This window comes from Aureobasidium melanogenum (genome assembly GCF_000721775.1).
Source record: "Aureobasidium melanogenum CBS 110374 unplaced genomic scaffold scaffold_24, whole genome shotgun sequence".
Taxonomy (NCBI): Eukaryota; Fungi; Ascomycota; class Dothideomycetes; order Dothideales; family Saccotheciaceae; genus Aureobasidium; species Aureobasidium melanogenum.
In genome coordinates, this window is record NW_024470076.1 from 154,165 (window position 1) to 172,325 (window position 18,161).

Consider the following 18,161-nt stretch of genomic DNA (forward strand, 5'->3'; position numbering starts at 1 on the left):
TGACCATGCCTCAAAGCTTGGCAACAGAGCTGTTGTTGATGGTCAAGTATGAGTTGTGGGCGATACCGGCAGACCAAAAACTTGATACCGTCTATCGAAGGTTGATACAAGCTAGTCAGCGGGTCGCGCCTTGGTTTTGAATGGTAGGAAAAACGATAGAATCATTCCGAGCTTTCGTTTTGACAAAACTAAAAATGAAGCTCAGGTCATCATAAGGTAGCATGCACAAGTGGATCTGCGGAGCTGATGTTCTCAGTAATATGGATCGTTCCTAGATCTGGTGGTGTAATGGTGATGTGCCTAGTCGTAGTTGTGGGCCAGGTCTCAGACGATTGGCACTTCATTGCGTAAATTTGCGGCAACATGAAATCTGGAAAGATTGTTCTGCTCGAATATAGTTGCTCTGTTTGGCATCATTTGGTCCCACAATGCTCGCGAAGCCACGTCAAGGCTGTCCGAGGGATATAAATATTGACGTAAAGTGAGGTCGATCAGCGACCAATCGATATGCAATAGACTCGAGACCAGCTTTTCGAGTCCGTCCAGGAGTCTGGGAGATGGGATCTGCATAGTGCCGCATATCAAAAAGAGAGCCCATAGTCCAATCTCAGCGTAGACGGTGTTGATCAGAACTTCCGGAAACAGGGACTCGCTCATCTCCCAAAACTGTTCAGAACCGCTACCCTGCAAGTGAGAGACAAGCGACAACAGCGCAAGCTTGATATGCATTTCGGCCTGAACGGAGATAGTGTCATCCATGGAAGTCTGAATTGGCGAGAAGTTGCTCGTCAGATTTTCCAAAAAGTTGTGGTCGGTCAAGCGTGTCTGAACGTCAAGCAAAGCAAATTTACGGTGTCGAGGTCTCTTCATGATAAGGTTGATTTCCGAGATGAGTCCCAATGTCGAAGGCGCAATTGGACAAATCCGATAGGATCGTGCAATGGATGCAAAGCCGGTTGGCAGATCAAGGCTGCTCAGGTCACTCGTGAAGGGTCGGTCCAATCCTTGCGGTACATACACAGGCTCCATGCCAGAGTACCATCGCTGGTCGTAGGTGACAAAGGAGACAAGGCGACGAATAATTGGCGGCAGTGTGGCATCGTGGAACCCTCCGCGCAGGTTTATCATCGTCTTCAAACCTGTCATGTGTGCCATTGCCGAGACCTCATCACCGAATTGGAACTCCCAAGCGCAGAGCAAACACACCGTTGCAATCATTTGGTCACTTGTGTTCAAGCCTGTGGATGAATCCAATCCAACCTGGAGGCTACGCATTGCTTCGAGACGAAACCATGCGGTAATCTCCTGAGTTTGTTCCCGCGAGAAAGATGGATGAGATGATGCAAGAAGCAGATTCGTGAAGAAGAGGGCGCGATGTGACATTGTATCAGGCCATAGCTCTTGGCGAAGGATTGGTCGGTCGGATATGTAGATGGGATCCTGATGGCTTGGAGCGAAATATGTCAAGTCTGGGCAACAAGGTCAGTCGAAGTTTTTTTACGAACAAGAAGCATGAGAGCTACATGTATCGACCAATTGCGGGATCTTCGCATGCCAGGCGTCAGGGTAGGGAAATGTCAAAGACGAGTCGAATTGAATGACCAATTGGCTGAGTTGTGGACTGATGGTATAGTCCTGTTGTGCCGGACTGAGGGAAGTAGGACTGGAAGAGTTGCGTCTTGAAGAAATGGAAACCGATGAGCTACTAGGTGCTTCGGTATTGTCTTTGATCGCCTTTGCTTTGCTTCTCCTACGCACCCTTGGAGGTATTTGATCCTCGGGAGAGCTCGAATTGGAGCTGGCTTTGGCGGCAATGGTGTTCTTCCGACAAGTAGCACTGCTTAGTGCAGCCTGTGATCGAATGGCCCTTCGCAAGGGACCCTTCTGGGTGTCAGAGGGGGTAGTGATATTGATGAACATAGTGCTGCATTATCGCCAGCCAGCACGAGAACCAAGTAGTGAGCGAGCTTACAGCTGACTTCCGAGTTCTGTACGGGGGGACAGCGGAAATCATATTTAAAGAATAGGGTATGCCTCTAAAGCAAGCCTTCGCTCATCCGGAGCGGACAGACTCGAGATCCGCATACCATGGCATGCTCGCATCTGCAACGACGTTACGGGAGTGGGGCCGCTAACCTTTGCTGACTGGTAACCTTAGCCAATCTACTGGATAGCATCATGCTTGGTATGTGCACAGTGCATCTCACCTCTTGAGCCTCTTCAACGATCTCGATATAGCAATGCGAAGGCTGTGGCAGAAACCAAACTTCGACTTCTCCAGTCCCTGATCGAGATGGATCGTGATGAATGGTTACGCAGCATCAGTACATGATATTGGAGCAGAAGCTCGTCATCGGAAATGGTGATACGGCCGATGTGAGTGCGATAGCGAGTGAAGAACCGATTTCAATTTCCAGGGCTTCTAGTGCACTTTGATACAAGCATTTTAGCGACACACGTCCGATGGCTTGAGCCTTACTGGGATAGGATGAGAGCATTTCGTCCTCTGCACTGCAGATGGCATGTGCTGTCTACCCCGAGTCGGATGTCGAGGACCGTGCCAGCTAGCTGCTTGAACCTATTCGGGAATGGTCTGACTGATTTGAGTTTCTACGTCACCCTTTTGAAGCTGGAGCTCACTCCTCTTTCCTTTCAACCACTGCTTAGTAACCTCGGTCCTTACCGAATGTACAGAAAGGTATCATGCATGCCCGTTGCAAGCGCGGTTCGATTTTCGGGTGCTGGGTCCGGCGAGTCGCGGGTGATCATCCCAGATCTGATTGGTGGCTGCTTCTAATTACATCTGTGATTTCTTAAGAATTTCTTCTTCGCATTTCGAAACTACTTCTGCCGCGAACACGTTCACCTCTCGTGCTTGATGCGATCTACCTGATCCACCTGCGATCGTCACCAAACAGTAAATTTGCCTGTAATCTGCTAAGAACGCGGCAGACTTGCTGCCTCGACAACATCGGCAAGGATAATTTGAAATCGTCAGTCGGTCTGGACGCAACGTCAAAGGCTTGTCCTCCTTTTCGATTTGACGTGCCTTGCAGATTGCCACAATTCCTGAGAGCTGAAGTGACAAGATACTCAGGATTGCAGCCCTTGCAGACGTCTAGCGCATGAATCTGTACCGACCAAGCGGTACCTATTGTACCTGTTCCCCGCTTGCAGTAACAGATTGCTGTTCACAAACGTTGGTGTAGGGCTTGAGGAATCAGAGTCTGATATGTATACAGTTCGCAAACATATGTAATCCCGCGTTCAGAACTACTCTCTGCACGTGGCTGGGATGATCATTATTAGCTGTGACCACGAACAGAATTGAGGCTTCGAGGACTTATATTCAACTAGTCGTATTCGTATTGTCGATCGGTAAGCGGCCGAGCCGTGGAACTATCTTAACCTTCTATCAATACCGACAGCCTCCAAGCTTTTGTTTTTGTTCCATGCATCTTTTGCTACGCCAAACACACTGCTCACGATGCTTTTATCTACAGACTTGATTCCGCATCTGTTGACTATTGCATTGCGTCCGCTGGTCGGTGAAGCACAAACTTCGTTGCACAATTATGCAGTTGTCTAGATGAATGCACGATGAAAACATGGCCTGAGGCATCCGCACTTCCCGCCGGTTGGTTGCGGCGACCCCGAAGGTGTTCTAAGCTTCAAAGTATGCATGATACATAACCACCGTGCATTCTTCGACAAGCCGAACATAGCTTTCGATAGAGTGGAGGCACTCCACAGCCTTAGCCAATAGTCGACCCCAAAGGCTCAATCTAACCCTTTCGCAAGCGAACGCGAATCATTTGAGACTTTGCGCTGACTGCGCAATTACGCAAACTGACAGATCTTGGTCCACCAATCGGAATCAATTGTGATTGTCCAGCCCGCCTTACCGAGTATGGAAACCTGAATGTCAACCTGGGAACATCGTGTTCACATTGAGGTAGCTCGAACGAGAAGAGGCAATAGACAAAAGAAGATGCCAAGGAGCTCTTTTGACACTGATGAGGAAACCGATGCCCCACGAAGAGCGCATTTCTAGGTTCTCGATCTGAATAGTGTGGCGCTCGCAGACCAACCGTCTCGAAGCTGCCAGCACTCGCTATCCGCAGCATCATATTCGGACCTTTGAGTGTGCAAATCACGTAGCCCGCGCGAAATTGGCCTTGTGTGAAAAAGATGTTTTACAACCATAATTTGCTTCTGAAGACGTAGTACTCTGATCATCCCGGATTGATTTTATACTTGTATGCCGACGATAGTGGATACCTGTACGCGTTCTCTGCAAATGGCACGGACCGCCATAGGAGGATGGTCTATGTTGTGATTACTCAAGGTCCAGAGCTTTCATGCCGAGAAGGAAGGCAGGCTTGTCTTTTGCGCCAGCTACGCAACACAACGCAGCAGGTCATAGTTGAGAGCGCTCTCAGAACTCCTCCGGTATCGTCAAGAATTGAACGTTCTGACCTGTACCTAGCTGACTCAGGTTCCAGCTTGGAGTGTCTCTTGTACGTGCTACTGGTCCCACATATTCTTTCTTTCTGAAATAATACGTTATCATCATCAGAATTACCGCACCTACGAAAAGCGCGGCTGCCACGTTGAAATTCGTCGAAGATACTGGCAGACTCGGCGGAGCAAACGAGCAGATGAAGCAGTTTATCGAGAATATCTGGAACAGAAGGTCTAATCAGCGTTCTGCTTCAAGACCAACATACTTTCGAGGCTTTGATCAGGTGTGTTCTGTTGCCTCCATCGGTGTTGATAGCACATTCGAAGAGATGTTTGTGCGGTAGTAACCATGTAGCTTGCTTGAAGATAGGCCAAAAAAAGCCAGGAATGGTATGGGCGTGAACTTACAAAGGCAAGAACGTTGTTGACCGGACCCCAAGTAGGTCCGAGGCCCCATCGCGCTTTTGGCATGCTCTGTGGCGATCTCATGCGACGGTACAATACGCTCGAGATGGCTAGAAAGTATGACATGGCTTGAGTGGCTTGAGCAAGCCCCACCTACGCTATCAGTTGCATTCAGAAGCATCCTTCAAGACAAACTTACGATCCCGTAGAAGGCAGTCTGAGACCCAAGATTTATCAGTGACAATAACGCACTAAATACTGCCGTCAAAAACACAGCATTGATTGGAGTGAGCCGTCCTTTGTGAACCTTTGATCTCTTGTCAGCTAGTTCTTGCTGTGCTTCTCAACATCTGAATACCTTGCTGATCCACTGAGAGAACGGAAGTCCTTGGTCTCTTGCAAAAGCATAGGTGATTCTTGCAGTGGCGGCTGAAAAGCCAATGTTGCTTGCCCCCAAGAGAACAATGAACGCCAGAAGAACACATATTATAACGCCGTTTGGAACGGACAACTGGAGAATGTAAAGCAGTGAGTAGCCAGTTGGATGATTTAGGGCTTCTTTAACACTTGGAATGCAGAAAGCAAATATTGCGACAGCCTGAAAGAGAATTGTTAGATTCAAGACGTGTGTTTTGGTTGAAACCTTACGAGAAGTCCACAAAATCCGCTGATCAATTGACTGCGCATTGCTGCCCTTGGTACGGCTACCGCAGCATCTTGAGCCTCCTCAGAAAGCCGAATTGGGGCATCAACGTCTATTGACATTAGCTCTTTGCACTTAGAGAGTGCTATCGAACTCACAAAACAAGCTATAGTTTGCATTTGTCTGACCAGCAAGTACTGCAAGAGCTGTAGAAGGCCACTCTGTGTTCTCAATCTGCAAGAAAGCCCTCTTTGATGGAATATGCGGCGATAGTACTCCCAAAATGGCTTAGTTGCTGTTAGCATCGGTCAAAAGGGTGGATTCGTGTTCAGGATTCAACTAACCAACGATTGCAATCAGAGCAAGAATGTGTAATGACATACAAACATTCTGCAACGTGGCGATCGTGCGCGATCCATATATATTGACTAAGACGACCAGACCGAGACATGGAAGCATAAATACAATTGTCTGCCACGTCAAATCACCGTTCGCAGGACGATAGATCGTTATCATGGACTGGATGAGCGAGCCTGTCAGGAAGAGTCCTGAGGCATTTCCGCATTGCCAACCAAGGAGTGTCGACCACGCTGAGGCTGTCAGTCTTTATACCTCAAAGCACTTGTCATACACTTGCTCACCCGTGACATAGGACAGAGACTGCTGCCATCGTTGACTGGCGAATTCTGAAACCCAAAAATGTTGACCCGCTGAGCTCGGTGTCCTAACCCAAATGTTAGCTCGACCATAATTATGTTGTCTTCTTATACCTACATCGAAGCCATTTCTGCCAGCGACGCCGTAATGAACATAGAGCCCACAAAAGACCACACATCTATATTCTTGGTCAGTATGACATCTCCTCTGGATCAGAATGACACCACAAACAAGACCAGAAAAGTAAAGCACATCCGCCCGCTTCGAGTGTTTGATTGTTGTTACTAATATCGATCAGGATCGTTCAAAGTCAGGTCAGCATTGACTCACAGTAAGATGAATTCCCATGTGCATTGCGACCTGGTGCAACACTATTAGTTAATGTGCTGTACGCATAATTTCAAGACTTACAGGCACCCGAAAGATATCAGAGAAAACTGTTTGAACACTCTCTGGAAAGTGAATCAGCTCCATCCTTCCGCGATTATGCGAGAAGATTCAAACCCACCCTCATTTCCTGGGTCCTACCCATTCTCAACATATCTTTGAAATCCTCCGGTGATCCAAGCTCCTGTACGGGCACTGTTGATGCAGACATATCTTCTGCGTCATGGGCCCAGTCTGGTTGATAGGAAGAGCCTCTAGATAATGGTGTACGGGAAGACGACAGCCTGGTTAACCCGAGTCCTGGTCTGGCGATGTCGTCCAATTTTCTGTTTCCATCTCGTTCATCGGGGAAGCTATCGCCCCGTGTGGTGATGGGTCTGAGAAAACTACCTTTCCTTCGCTCTGCAACCTCAACGCTGGATGCCTTCTGGATAGAGTCTTCATGCATTGTGTTGGTGACCCAGGAAGCTGGAGGCCAAGGAAACAAAGTGTTCTGGTCGTAGAACTTACATGTTCTCTAGTGAGCTAATAACGTTGCAGGCCCGCCACGAGCCTGGCTTGTCTTGGCCTAGAGCTCGCAGGGTGAGCTCCTATTTCACAGCCTATGTACCAGTTTCTCATGGGCACAAATTCTGTACATTGAACGCCGGTCCAAGCTTGCAAACGTCATGCAGCTAGATGAATTGTTCCCTACCACACACGATCCCTGACCAGGGTGTTTTTAGGGCAGGGCGTTGGTAGCCTGTTCCATTTCTGTGCCAGGTCAGCAACGTTTGCATTGAATGTGGCTTTTATCCGACGATTTTACGGAGTTCTTGGCCGCGTAGGCATCGACAAGATTACAACGTCCCATCACGCCCGAACTTGACCGGTGTCCAGATCATGCTTGTTTGACGGACGTTGTCATTAAATTGTGTTTGTCGTCGAATGGAAGGTGCGGATGCGGGGTTGCGGCGACACCGAGTCAGCTTTGAATTGGAAGAAAGAGTGTCACCAGCGACCTTTAGGGAAGCCACGACCAACGGTCTTGCGATTGTGAATTCTAGAAAGATGACCTGAACTCATTGTGTCTCATCTTGACATCGAATCTCATCATCCTCATCAACTTCTTTCTTCAAATGCTCGTTGCGAAATATCTCGCGACACTCTCACAGGCGGTATGAGTAAATACTCAGTCCTCTCGAGAGATGCCCTTCCTCCAGACGTCTACTACTTCTCCCAGTTGACATCAACAGACCATGCTGGTATCGTCTATGTGGTCTGCATCGTCAGTCTAACATATGCAATTCTCTGCAGCAGTGTTCGTTTCGTTCTGCGCCGCGGCATGTACAGCTTTGACGATGCTGCACTGCTAGTGTCCACTCTTGCGTGTGTAGTCCAGCATACATTCGTGTTCGTTGCGCTCCACAATTGCCTGGGAAACTCATCAAGCATTCTTCGGCCACAGCATCAAGAGATACTCAACAATGTAAGCGATGTTCATCTAAAGGACGAAAAGATCAGGTTTAACAGTTCTCAGAGCAGTTACACGCGGCTTGTTTTGTTCTTTGTGGTCATCTACTTGGCCAAAATTTCCTTGACACTTTTTACTCGCCGGCTGTTTTACGGCCAGGAACGATTCAATCGAATTATCTGCGATGTCATGCTCGTTGTCAACCTCGTTTTCTTGGTTGTCAGCATCCTGCTTATCTCTATCGATTGTCACGCTGGATGGTATTTCAAGAACAAAGAGCTGTGTCCTGGGCTGGTAGGTCATCTCAATTCACCACCTGATTCTGAACTATCCAGCTGATCTCACGGCAGCAAAGTAGATGGGTCACGATCAAGACACTCGACGTGTTGTCTGAACTGGCCATCGTGATTGTTCCGATCGTACTTATTTGCAGAATTCTGCTAAACCCGAAGCACAAAGCAGTCATCATCGGTACTTTCGCTGCGAGGCTTCCTGTCATCGCCTTCACTATGCTTCACTTGTACTACCTGGATCTGTCTCTGAAAAATACTCAAGATCGAGGCTTAGCAATTGTTCAACCAGTTGTCTGGCTCCAGGTCACTCTTCTCTGGAGTATGGTTACAGCATCACTCCCGTCTTTCAGACCACTGATTTCACCTTTCGATACTGTGATGGAAGATTCTCCCAACCATTCCGAACCACGCAGCAATGGCGCTGTGCTCATCATGGGAACTGACAAGGAAGGAAACCCTCCTGCAACACTGTCTGTATCTAATCCATCTAGATTGCCTCAGATTGAGCCAGTGAAAAGCGCTGGAAGCCAAACTGGAGCATTTCGAGGCCGTAATGAAACCATTGTCGAGGGACCAAAGAAGAAGCTTTTTCGACTGTCAAAGAAGGAAGAAGATATCGAACTAGGCATCATCCAACACATCTCTAGTGTCGAAGTCACTTATGAGGAACCCACAAAGCCTAGCCGTTGGAGTAAGGTCTGGCGTGAGTCGAATTCCACAATGGTCGAGGAAATGCCTGCTGCGGTAAGGGCAGCAACAAGATCTGAGGAAACGTGAGCAACCACGATTCGAAAACCTCCAAGTTCACCATGCCAACATCTTTCCAGGCCACCTTCTCGGAGAAGAAGTACCTATGCCTTTGTCGACGAGGCCGATCTGGTCGATGAAATCCACAGAATTTCCGATGGCAACTCGTCCGTATGAACAACACATAACAAGTCGAGAAAAGGCCAAAGAGCAAAAAATCTGCTTTATCACGACCTCTGAATCAATCGACATGAACAGCAGATGTCGCTTCATCTCGTTCTGTTGAACCATCTAGCATCGAATGACGTCGATAAACAAGAGAAGCTGTCAAATCGAGAAGCGTTCAGAAGTGTCACACACGGACACACAACCAATTCCAGAAATCGAGAACACCTGCAGTCAGTGTTCGTTTCATTAGCCTGGAACACCGTTCAAACTGGAGCTACATTCAACATCCGCCGAATAACTAATCACCCGTCAGTTTCGGAGTCTTGTCCGGGTCCGAAACGTGGGCACCCGTGCATATTGAAATAGGTCCTTCTCTTACACCAGACTGCTCGCACTATCGACACGCAGATTCCAAATGTCGACTTGTCGCTTACATTCGCAACGGCGCGACATACTTCACATGGGCTTCTTCTGGACTGCGATCCTGTACATTTCAGACAGCCGGAGTTCTACCCGGAGGCGAGATGCGAGATTCGGATTCACTGTCGGCGACTTCACAAATCTAGACCAGTCTGGAGTAATAGAAGGAATACAAATGGGGGCAGCGGCACGATGCGATCGCATTCGCTACGAACTTGACGATCTCATGATTTTCATACCTTTTGGTCACTGGGTACCTACTTCAATTAATACTATCAAGACGGGAAAACCGTTACAAATCTGACTGCATAATGCCCTAAAGCTAGAGTGATCCAAGAAAAACCCAACAATCAAATAAATCAACAATGGTCCACTTCTTGTAATTAGTCCTATTCCCTGTGTGATAGCTTTTATACACCCTTGTTTGCCATTTTATAACAGGGCAGCAGCACGATGCGATTGTATCTTGCTACGGACTTGATTGAGACAATGATTGGATTTTTTTTTCTGTCTACTCGGGGAGTACAAGATACCAACTTTGACTCATAGCTTCTGAGAAGAAAAAGAAATGTTGAAGATATCGCTGTCTATGAAATGCGCAATGTCAAAGCTAAGAGCGATGCAAGAAAAAAAAACAATCAACCTCGAAGGTCAAAGAAATAACCCTCTCTCTCATCTTCGACGAAAGGGAAAAAATCCTCTCTTCTCCTCTCCGACAGACCTCCAACCCTATCCCTGCGTAATGGTTTTTCCCTTATTGCCATCCTTGGCCATGATAGCCTTCAAAACCTCCACACCAACAGCCATAACACTAGCATCCCTACACTCTCTCAACGAATCTTTGATCTCTTCCAATCCATCATGTTGCCTGACTTTCTCCATTCCCCTAGGTCCAATCTCTCCGGGTGCAGAAATGACGTTAAGTACACAGACTAACCCTCTATGTTTGATTTCATCTTTGGCATCAGCGCAGAGGTCTAAGAGGATAGGAATGCCACGTTCATGTTCAAGGACTGCGTTTGCAGCTGCATCCCATTCTGTCAACATAGCCAACGCACCGCCAGCTGCGCATCTGGTAGCTACATCTTCTGCATCCGCCAGCGCGAGAAGGATGTGTAAGCGTTGTTTTGCCGCCGCACTGCCATCCGCGTATTTCGCAACTCCGGCAGGTGAAGCCATGAGATTGCAGACTAATTCTACGGCACCGCGTTGAATGAGTTTGTTGGAGGAGAGTAGAAGGTCTTGGGTGGGATCCCAGGCTTGTTTGAGGAGTGCGTCTTTGACGCTTTCGTCTTCGAGGGAGGCAAGGTTCGTGAGTGCGAGAAGGGATTCGAAGACGGGAAGGAGATCGCGAGTGTCTGAATTTGTGTCGGGAGTAAGGAGGAGAGTCAAGGGCCGTAATGCGGAGATGGCGGGCATGGCTCTACTGAACACGTGGTTGGGATCTACAGAGATCAGAATACGTGCGAGTGCGTGCGCGGCTAGATGAATTGCTGCTTGTGCAGAGTCCGAGGCAGCGGCAGGCCCTGTAGGAGATTGGAGACGATCGATGGTTTGAAGAAGCAGCTTTACTGCGCCTTGTTGAGCGAGTTTGCCGCGATGTTTTTGCTCGCGTGCGAGAGCGTGCAGGATCTTTGCTGCTATGCCTAGGATTGTGATGGTGTAGTGGCTTCTAGCCGCTGCTACGAGGACGGGTACGAGGTCTGCGTCTAGCACTGTCTTGCAGCGTGCTGTAACGTGTTTGTCATCGTCCAAAGGATCTTTTTCCTCGGGCTTCTTGGCTTGGGCGTAGTCTTTCAGTTGTGACATCTTTTGTTGCTCCTCGCTTTGTGCTGGGCGGTAAGAGACTAGGTTTGAAAAGATGGTCAAGATGCCAAAGGTACAGGGGTCAGCTGTTGTTGTCGACTTGAGGCGTTCAATGAGCTTTTTGAGTAAGGCCGAATTGGACAAAATCTCCATCTTAATCTTGGGTTGAAGCGATGTGTATGCCAGACCCTCTATTGAGCTCTGTTGTTCTGCAGGGCTGCTGGCGTTCATCGTAAGATTTACCAGAAGAGAAGAGAGATCGTCAGCGTGTGTTATCGAGGACTCTTCGGACTCTGGCTTCGGTCTGCCTGACTGTTAGTGCTGGCACAGGATGAGAACACAAAAAAGAGAGCTCACGGAATCTTGGCTAACACTAATGCAGCCATACTCGCGGCTGCTGACTCTGTACTCGTGTGCGCCACATCATCGAGCCAGTTGTAAGCGACTTTGGAGATACTCTCTCTGCATGCCTTGTCGACACATGCTGCACTTAATAACTCCATCGCTGCCTGTTCGAGTCGATGTGACTTTCTGCAGGACATGTCAGTGGTAGATTTCACAATCATCTGCACAACTCACCTCTGTCCCATTGAGTTTCTCTCTAGCACAGGCACCAAGCCCTCCAAGAATCCAGGTGTCAGGAACAACTTAGCCACAGTCTGTGGTACAATCGGGAAGACCGAAGCTGCTGCCGAAAAAGCCACGATCAATTCGTCATTATGTCCTTTGGCGACACCATTGGTAATGTAGTCTGTAAATATGGCTTCACCCTCCTCACGGGTTTCCTCGAGGAGTTTCGCAACAGCCAAGGTTGCCTGTGCCCTGATCTTAGTATCGAGACGAATGTCCAGCTGAGCAAGTACAATCTCAAAAGCGTCTCTGTCAATGAGACCAGCCATATCTTGCGCATTGCTAGTAAGCAGTCTGGCGATCAAGGTCATGCTCCACTCTCCATGCTCCAAAGCAGGATCCAGGAGTTTTCCCAGAGCAAGTAGGAAAGCATCTCGCTTAGCCTGTGTCTGAACCTCGGTACTAGGCCAAGCTTCTGCATCCAAAAGAACAGGTAAGATGCTGTTGAAACTGTGTTCACCGCGTCTCCAGAGCAAGCGAAAGTATCTGGTTGCTTCTGTGCCGACTTGGATCCTGTTGGCAAGTTGTTTGCGAGCTGCTGCAGAATTGATTACAAAAGCTCCTGTAAGTTCATCTCTGATTTGTGTAGGCTTTCCATCATGGTCGAAGAGCAAGTGAGCGACATCGTTAATCTGGTCAGAAGGTACAGCAACATGCTGCTTCAGCAAACTGACAGCTTCTTGACCGTCCTTCTGCTCTCCATATTCAACATAGCTTTTGACCAGAGACAAGATCTGACTTCCATCTGAGCCCGCTTGTGACAGAGATTGTACCAAGGCTTGGACGTTTTTGTTGGTAGGTGCTAGGGAGGCTGCTTCCTTGGCTAGCTGGGTTGCTTTCTGGAGTTGGCGTTGCTCGATGCAAGATCTGGCTTGAGCCACCAGCTCCTCCGCACGTTGGATCGTCGACGAGTCTGCCATTACAGCATTCCAGTCGCTCGTTGTTTCTTTCCCGTGATAAATTGTTGAATGTTTTAAACTATCTTGTGGTATTTTCAAGGAACGTTCGTCTTACATTTAAAGCCCAAAGCTCGGACACCACAAACAGCAGCTCTTGGCTTCATCACCAGACGAACAAGGCAACAACCACGAGAGAACGATCAAGGGCCGATTGCAACCAACAAGGACCGATTCAAAAAAAAAAAAAAAAAAACGTGGACGATATGCAGATAGCAAAAATTGCTCATATACGAAAATGCTACTTCTAGATGCAATATCAAACCACAATGCCCCGCCTATACCAGCCGCCAGGACCCCGCCATGCATAAAGCCATAGAAGACATGCTACCCAGACGCTCACTGCCATGGCCCAAAATGTCGGCGCATAACAAGCGCGGCCGAAACATAGCTCGCTACTTGCCTCTACGCCTTCGTTGGCTGCATATTGATAGACAGCACTGTAAAGCAGTCCCCATAGGGTGGCTCCCAAAGCAGGCACAGTAGCAACACAAGCCCAATTAGTACCAAAATTCTCAACTCCCCAGACGACCGAAGTGATGATCGGGGTCAAACTGAAAACAGCACCATATCCTGCGCCGACCGCCGCACTGACCCACCAGAAGCGTTCGCCATGTTCTTGCACAACACCCGAAGCAAGAACAGCCTGGCCAATAGACATGACGAGTGAGAAGACGAGCAAGAATGTTATGCGTGAGATCTCAAGGCGTTTTTGAGGTTCTGCAGCATCTGCGCCAGGCAAGGTGGCCATGGAGGACATGAGCGAGTTAGGACCTCTACGATGCTGGTGTGGTACAGAGGTAGGAGCGAACAAGTCGGACAGAGTACCTGTCAAGATACGCGCAATAGTTGACGTAATGGCAACGATCGAGACATGAGTAGCAGCACTCGTAGGAATATCCTCGTCGGGAACGTTGGGCGGGTATAGAGTGCCAATGACTGTGCCTAGGTTGTTGATGAAAGCCTCACCAGGACCTGTGACGAGGAAGAAGCCACCAGCGAGTAGCCACATAGTTCTGTCAGAAAGGAAGCGGCTGGTCTCCTCGTTGAGCAGCCATGTCTTCTTACGGGCTTCCTCTTCTTTGCGTTGACGCTCTTCCTCGTCATCCTCATCTGGCACGGCACCATAGCTATCATGATGCTCGTGATGAGAGCCTCTTCTGAAGAAGGCACTGTCTTCGAGCAAACCACTTTGTTCCAACTCTTCAATTGCTTCATCAATCATCTCGTCCTCGTCGATAATCCTCAGCAGGAAGAATCCGATGGCACCAGCTGAGAACAGAGTGCATCCGAGGAAGATGAAGAAACGGAAGACATCAATGTCTCCAGGCGTGCCGTCAGGCTTCTTTTCATATAGCAGGCGACTTCCCACCTGACTCTCCCACATGCCGCTCAAGCCAAAAGCAGCAATGGGCAGAGCCAGTGCGAGACCCTTGTGTTTTCCTCTTCCAAAGTTCTTTGCGCAGGTGGTGACGGCACTGAGGTACATACAGCTGGTAGCCATGCCAACCCAGACGAAGGAGAAGACCATGACAGCAAAGGGCCAGTCAGGATTGCGGTATGTGAAGGCTGCGAGTATGTAACCGAAGCCAGCGAAGCAGCCTGACAAGATCGAAGGAATGCCAGGACCGTAGCGGTCACAGAGGAAGCCAAAGATAGGCACGGGCAGGTACATGCCCAACTCGGCGGTGATGGAAATGGTATTGACGCGCAGCTGGGTGTAGTGTAGGCGTTTCTGGAACAAGGGAGCGTAGACGGAGAAGCAAGTGATGGAACCGGCTACCAGACTAGAGTGGTATATCAGTCATGCTCTGCTAGCAGTAGGTTGGTAGCACAACGGACCAGTTGATGATGGCCCAGGCAAAGGTGAGATAACGCGAGAGCTGACGCTGCATCTTCTGTCTGTCACGGTTCTGGATACCCTCGGCGACCTGCTCAAAGAAGCTGCCGGCATAGCTGTGCTCAGCACTGGGTCTGCCTGATGATTCTCCTTCGTCGTCGGCACGTAGTAGCGGTCTGCCGGGGTGGTAGTCCAATTTGTCGATGACTGTCCCCCCTCGACCAGCATTTCCACTTCCTTGACCGGCCATGGCGTTTATCTACTACTTCCTCTGTTTCCAGAGGATAGTCGGTATAGCGTCAAGAAGAGGACGAGGCCATGGCGAATGACTGTCTATCGAGCCCTGGTGACTTCACTGACTCGTGTACCCTTCCGAGGCACGAGCCACCGATTCCGTCATCTCCGCAGTCGCATTCACATGTGCTGCCGTTTATCAAACGTCTCATATTTTCAACTCGACCAAGCAATGTCTATCACCCTGGTCATGTATTCATCAGTCCAGTGTTTCGAAGGAGTCGCCCTAATCTAAACGCGTGGAGGCTGAGGACAGTCGAGAGACAGGTGTTGGTCTAGACAACATCACGTCAAAAATCATGTGGAAACAGAGGACGGGAAACTGGTAAAAACGCTTCAGATATGCTGTGAATCTTCTAAACTTGATCTATGACCAATTCGTGTCTATCTTACACATCAACTCGCTTCTCCTCGCAAACCCCGCGAGCTCAGGGGTATATCATATCTCAGAGTTGGCTCGCGGTGTCTGCTTGCGTGGATACGCCAATAGAGAAGTGTGCTCGTGTGTGATACGAGGTATTATTTGTGACCTGACTCCTTGCTCTTTCTGTACTGTATGACGAGACAGCCGACCAGCAGCTCTCCCATCAACGCACCTTGACAGTCATTTAGTCAACATACTTGGGGAGAGTGGCCATGACACCGTCCTTGGCGATAAGCTCCATAGCGGTGGTCATTTCGTCAATGAATCTCTTGTCGCCGCGCAAGTCGTCACCGAAAAGAGACTTGATGCTGAGGAGCTCGTGGGGCTTGAGACCACCAGCCTTGGCCTTGGCCTGGAGCTCCTCGACCATCGGGTCGTCGACGAGGAACTTGTTGCCAGCATCATCGACACCATTGATGTAGCGGAACCAGGCGGCAGCAACGAAACAGAGACGGCGGAAGTTGTGCTCACCCCAAATCTGCTCGGCGATCGAAGGCATGATAAACTGAGGGATCTTGCCAGAAGCACCGAGACAGATACGAGGAAGCTGGTCCATGATGGTGGGGTTCGAGAAGCGCTCCATAAGAGTGTCGCAGTACTTGTCAATGTCGACGCCGGGGATGTTGGGCAGAAGAGGCTTGACTTCCTTGTGCATCATCTGCTCGACGAACTTGCGGTAGACAGGGTCGTTGATGACCTCGTGGATGTACTTGAAACCAGCGAGCTGACCAGCATAACCGAGAGCAGAGTGGGAACCGTTGAGAAGACGCAGCTTGTGCATTTCGAACTGCTCGACGTCGTGGACATCCTTGACGACCTGAACACCAACCTTCTCGAAGGGAGGGCGGCCATCACAGAATTTGTCCTCAACAACCCATTGCATGAAAGGCTCGGTAACAACTGGCCATTCGTCCTCAATACCAAAGTCTTCAGCGAGTGCGGTAATGTCGGTCTTTTCGGTGCGGGGAGTGATACGGTCGACCATAGAGTTGGGGAAGGCACCCTTCTCGGAGATCCAGTTGGCGATTTCGGGGTTGGCGAGTTTGGCGAATGAGACGAGCATGTGACGAGTGATGGAGCCGTTCTTCTGCATGTTGTCGCAGGAGAGGACAGTGAAAGGGTTGAGACCAAGCTGGTGACGTCTCTTCATACCGGCGTAGAGGAAACCGAAGGTGGTCTTGGGCGAGTCCTCGTTCTTGAGATCGTGCTGAATGTCGGGGTGCTCGGCCTGAAGCTCGTGAGTGTTCTCGTTGTAGTAGTAGCCGGATTCGGTGATGGTCATGGAGACGATCTTGGTGTCGGGGTGGGCCATCTTCTCGATGACAGCCTGGCGGTTGTCGGGCGCAAAGAGGAACGAAGTGATGGCACCATTGACGTTGGCAGAGCTGCCGCCAGCTCCACGCTCAATGACAGTGTACAGGTGGTCCTGCTTCTTCAGGATGTCGCGCATGGAAGCGTCGAAAGGCTGAAGACCGACACCAGCAATGGCGTAGTCGCGTACGCCATGCTTCTCCATCAGGTTGTGGAGGTACACGGCCAAGTGAGCTCTGTGGAAGCCACCGACACCAATGTGAACAACACCCTCCTTGACCGACGAACGGTCATAGGTGGGCACTCTCACAGTTGCGCGACCCGACTGGGACGCGATCTGCGAGAGGTTCTTGCTGAGCAGCTTGAACGACTGCGATGTAGCGTGAGGCATGATGTCTCGCAATACAGAAAAATAATTGAGAAGAGACGAGTTGCAAGAGAGAAAGCTAGTTATGTAGCTACGCGGAAGATGTTCGGACTGGAAGATCTTTCACTCAGCTCTTCCTTCACGTTGCTTTTCGAGCAAGGGTCTGTTGAGTGGAAGTAGCCACCCAGTGACGATTATGACCAGGTCAACAATAAAATCCGGGATGACGCTGTCGGGTGGAGCTCCAAAAAAGGTCCAACCGCCAGCTCCGACCGCAGCCTCCAGGGGCTCCCGAGATATCCTGCATACATTATTTCCACCTTGAAGCTATTTGAGGAGCGAGATAATTACAATGCGCAGCAGCAGGGATTACGAGATTGGCATTGGTCTAATTCTGATCTGCTGCGCAGTCGCTAGTGTAGCAAGACAGCAGAGTGATGTACAGTTCTCAGCTGAATGCGCCCAGGTGGGTTTATCTATATGGATGTGGCTCCGCAGATCCTGGCAAGTATTTCTTTCTGAACTCGGAGGCCTGCAGATCTCAGACATTCGGATCACGCTCCATGCGCCGTGCATGATAGTATCTTTTTGCGAACGCAGAGCAGTCACGGATGTTGATTGCGAGCTACGGTGTTACGGCCTAAGGAGAGAGCCATCAAACCCATGGCTACAAATTACGAAGTTACGAGCAAGTCTTCATTGGCCGAAAACTCTTCACCAAAAAACACAGGTCTGCCACCAAAGTGGTGAGAGAAACTAACCGAGAACAATGGACAAGAAAACAGGGTGCTTATGACGTATGCAAAAGTTGTCTCCGCAAAAGCTCAGGGCTATTAATATACATAGCACGTTGAGAACGTTATTAAGAACTATAGGATGTATACTCTGTGAAGAAT

The 18,161-nt window shown here is 49.4% G+C and overlaps 6 protein-coding genes across 6 annotated transcripts; 1 reads left to right on the forward strand and 5 right to left on the reverse strand.

The window, feature by feature from the left end:
- Positions 1–324: 324 nt before the first annotated feature.
- Positions 325–1,920, reverse strand: M437DRAFT_78026 (uncharacterized protein; the record flags this gene model as incomplete). Its single annotated transcript, XM_041026927.1, has 2 exons — positions 325–1,469; positions 1,524–1,920. The coding sequence occupies 2 exons, from the start codon at positions 1,918–1,920 to the stop codon at positions 325–327; spliced, it is 1,542 nt and encodes a 513-aa protein (XP_040876599.1).
- Positions 1,921–4,438: 2,518 nt separating this feature from the next.
- On the reverse strand, positions 4,439–7,004 carry M437DRAFT_56619 (GABA permease; the record flags this gene model as incomplete). Its single annotated transcript, XM_041023081.1, has 13 exons — positions 4,439–4,684; positions 4,873–5,022; positions 5,069–5,176; positions 5,228–5,467; positions 5,518–5,624; positions 5,671–5,799; positions 5,857–6,102; positions 6,154–6,236; positions 6,287–6,347; positions 6,401–6,453; positions 6,500–6,529; positions 6,581–6,621; positions 6,678–7,004. The coding sequence occupies 13 exons, from the start codon at positions 7,002–7,004 to the stop codon at positions 4,439–4,441; spliced, it is 1,821 nt and encodes a 606-aa protein (XP_040876600.1).
- A 738-nt stretch (positions 7,005–7,742) lies between these two features.
- M437DRAFT_31677 (uncharacterized protein) lies at positions 7,743–8,749 on the forward strand (the record flags this gene model as incomplete). Its single annotated transcript, XM_041019210.1, has 3 exons — positions 7,743–8,024; positions 8,076–8,303; positions 8,360–8,749. Coding segments are annotated over 3 exons (900 nt in total), but the record flags the coding sequence as incomplete, so codon positions are not given.
- Positions 8,750–10,366: 1,617 nt separating this feature from the next.
- Positions 10,367–12,993, reverse strand: M437DRAFT_56412 (ARM repeat-containing protein; the record flags this gene model as incomplete). The annotated part of the gene is made up of 3 exons (XM_041023050.1): positions 10,367–11,747; positions 11,801–11,974; positions 12,023–12,993. 3 exons carry the CDS (start codon positions 12,991–12,993, stop codon positions 10,367–10,369), a joined length of 2,526 nt encoding a protein of 841 aa, XP_040876602.1.
- A 295-nt stretch (positions 12,994–13,288) lies between these two features.
- M437DRAFT_78030 (MFS general substrate transporter) lies at positions 13,289–14,924 on the reverse strand (the record flags this gene model as incomplete). Its single annotated transcript, XM_041026928.1, has 2 exons — positions 13,289–14,816; positions 14,872–14,924. The coding sequence occupies 2 exons, from the start codon at positions 14,922–14,924 to the stop codon at positions 13,289–13,291; spliced, it is 1,581 nt and encodes a 526-aa protein (XP_040876603.1).
- Positions 14,925–15,771: 847 nt separating this feature from the next.
- Positions 15,772–17,289, reverse strand: M437DRAFT_87485 (mannitol-1-phosphate/altronate dehydrogenase; the record flags this gene model as incomplete). The annotated part of the gene is made up of 1 exon (XM_041028647.1): positions 15,772–17,289. One exon carries the CDS (start codon positions 17,287–17,289, stop codon positions 15,772–15,774), a length of 1,518 nt encoding a protein of 505 aa, XP_040876604.1.
- Positions 17,290–18,161: the final 872 nt, after the last annotated feature.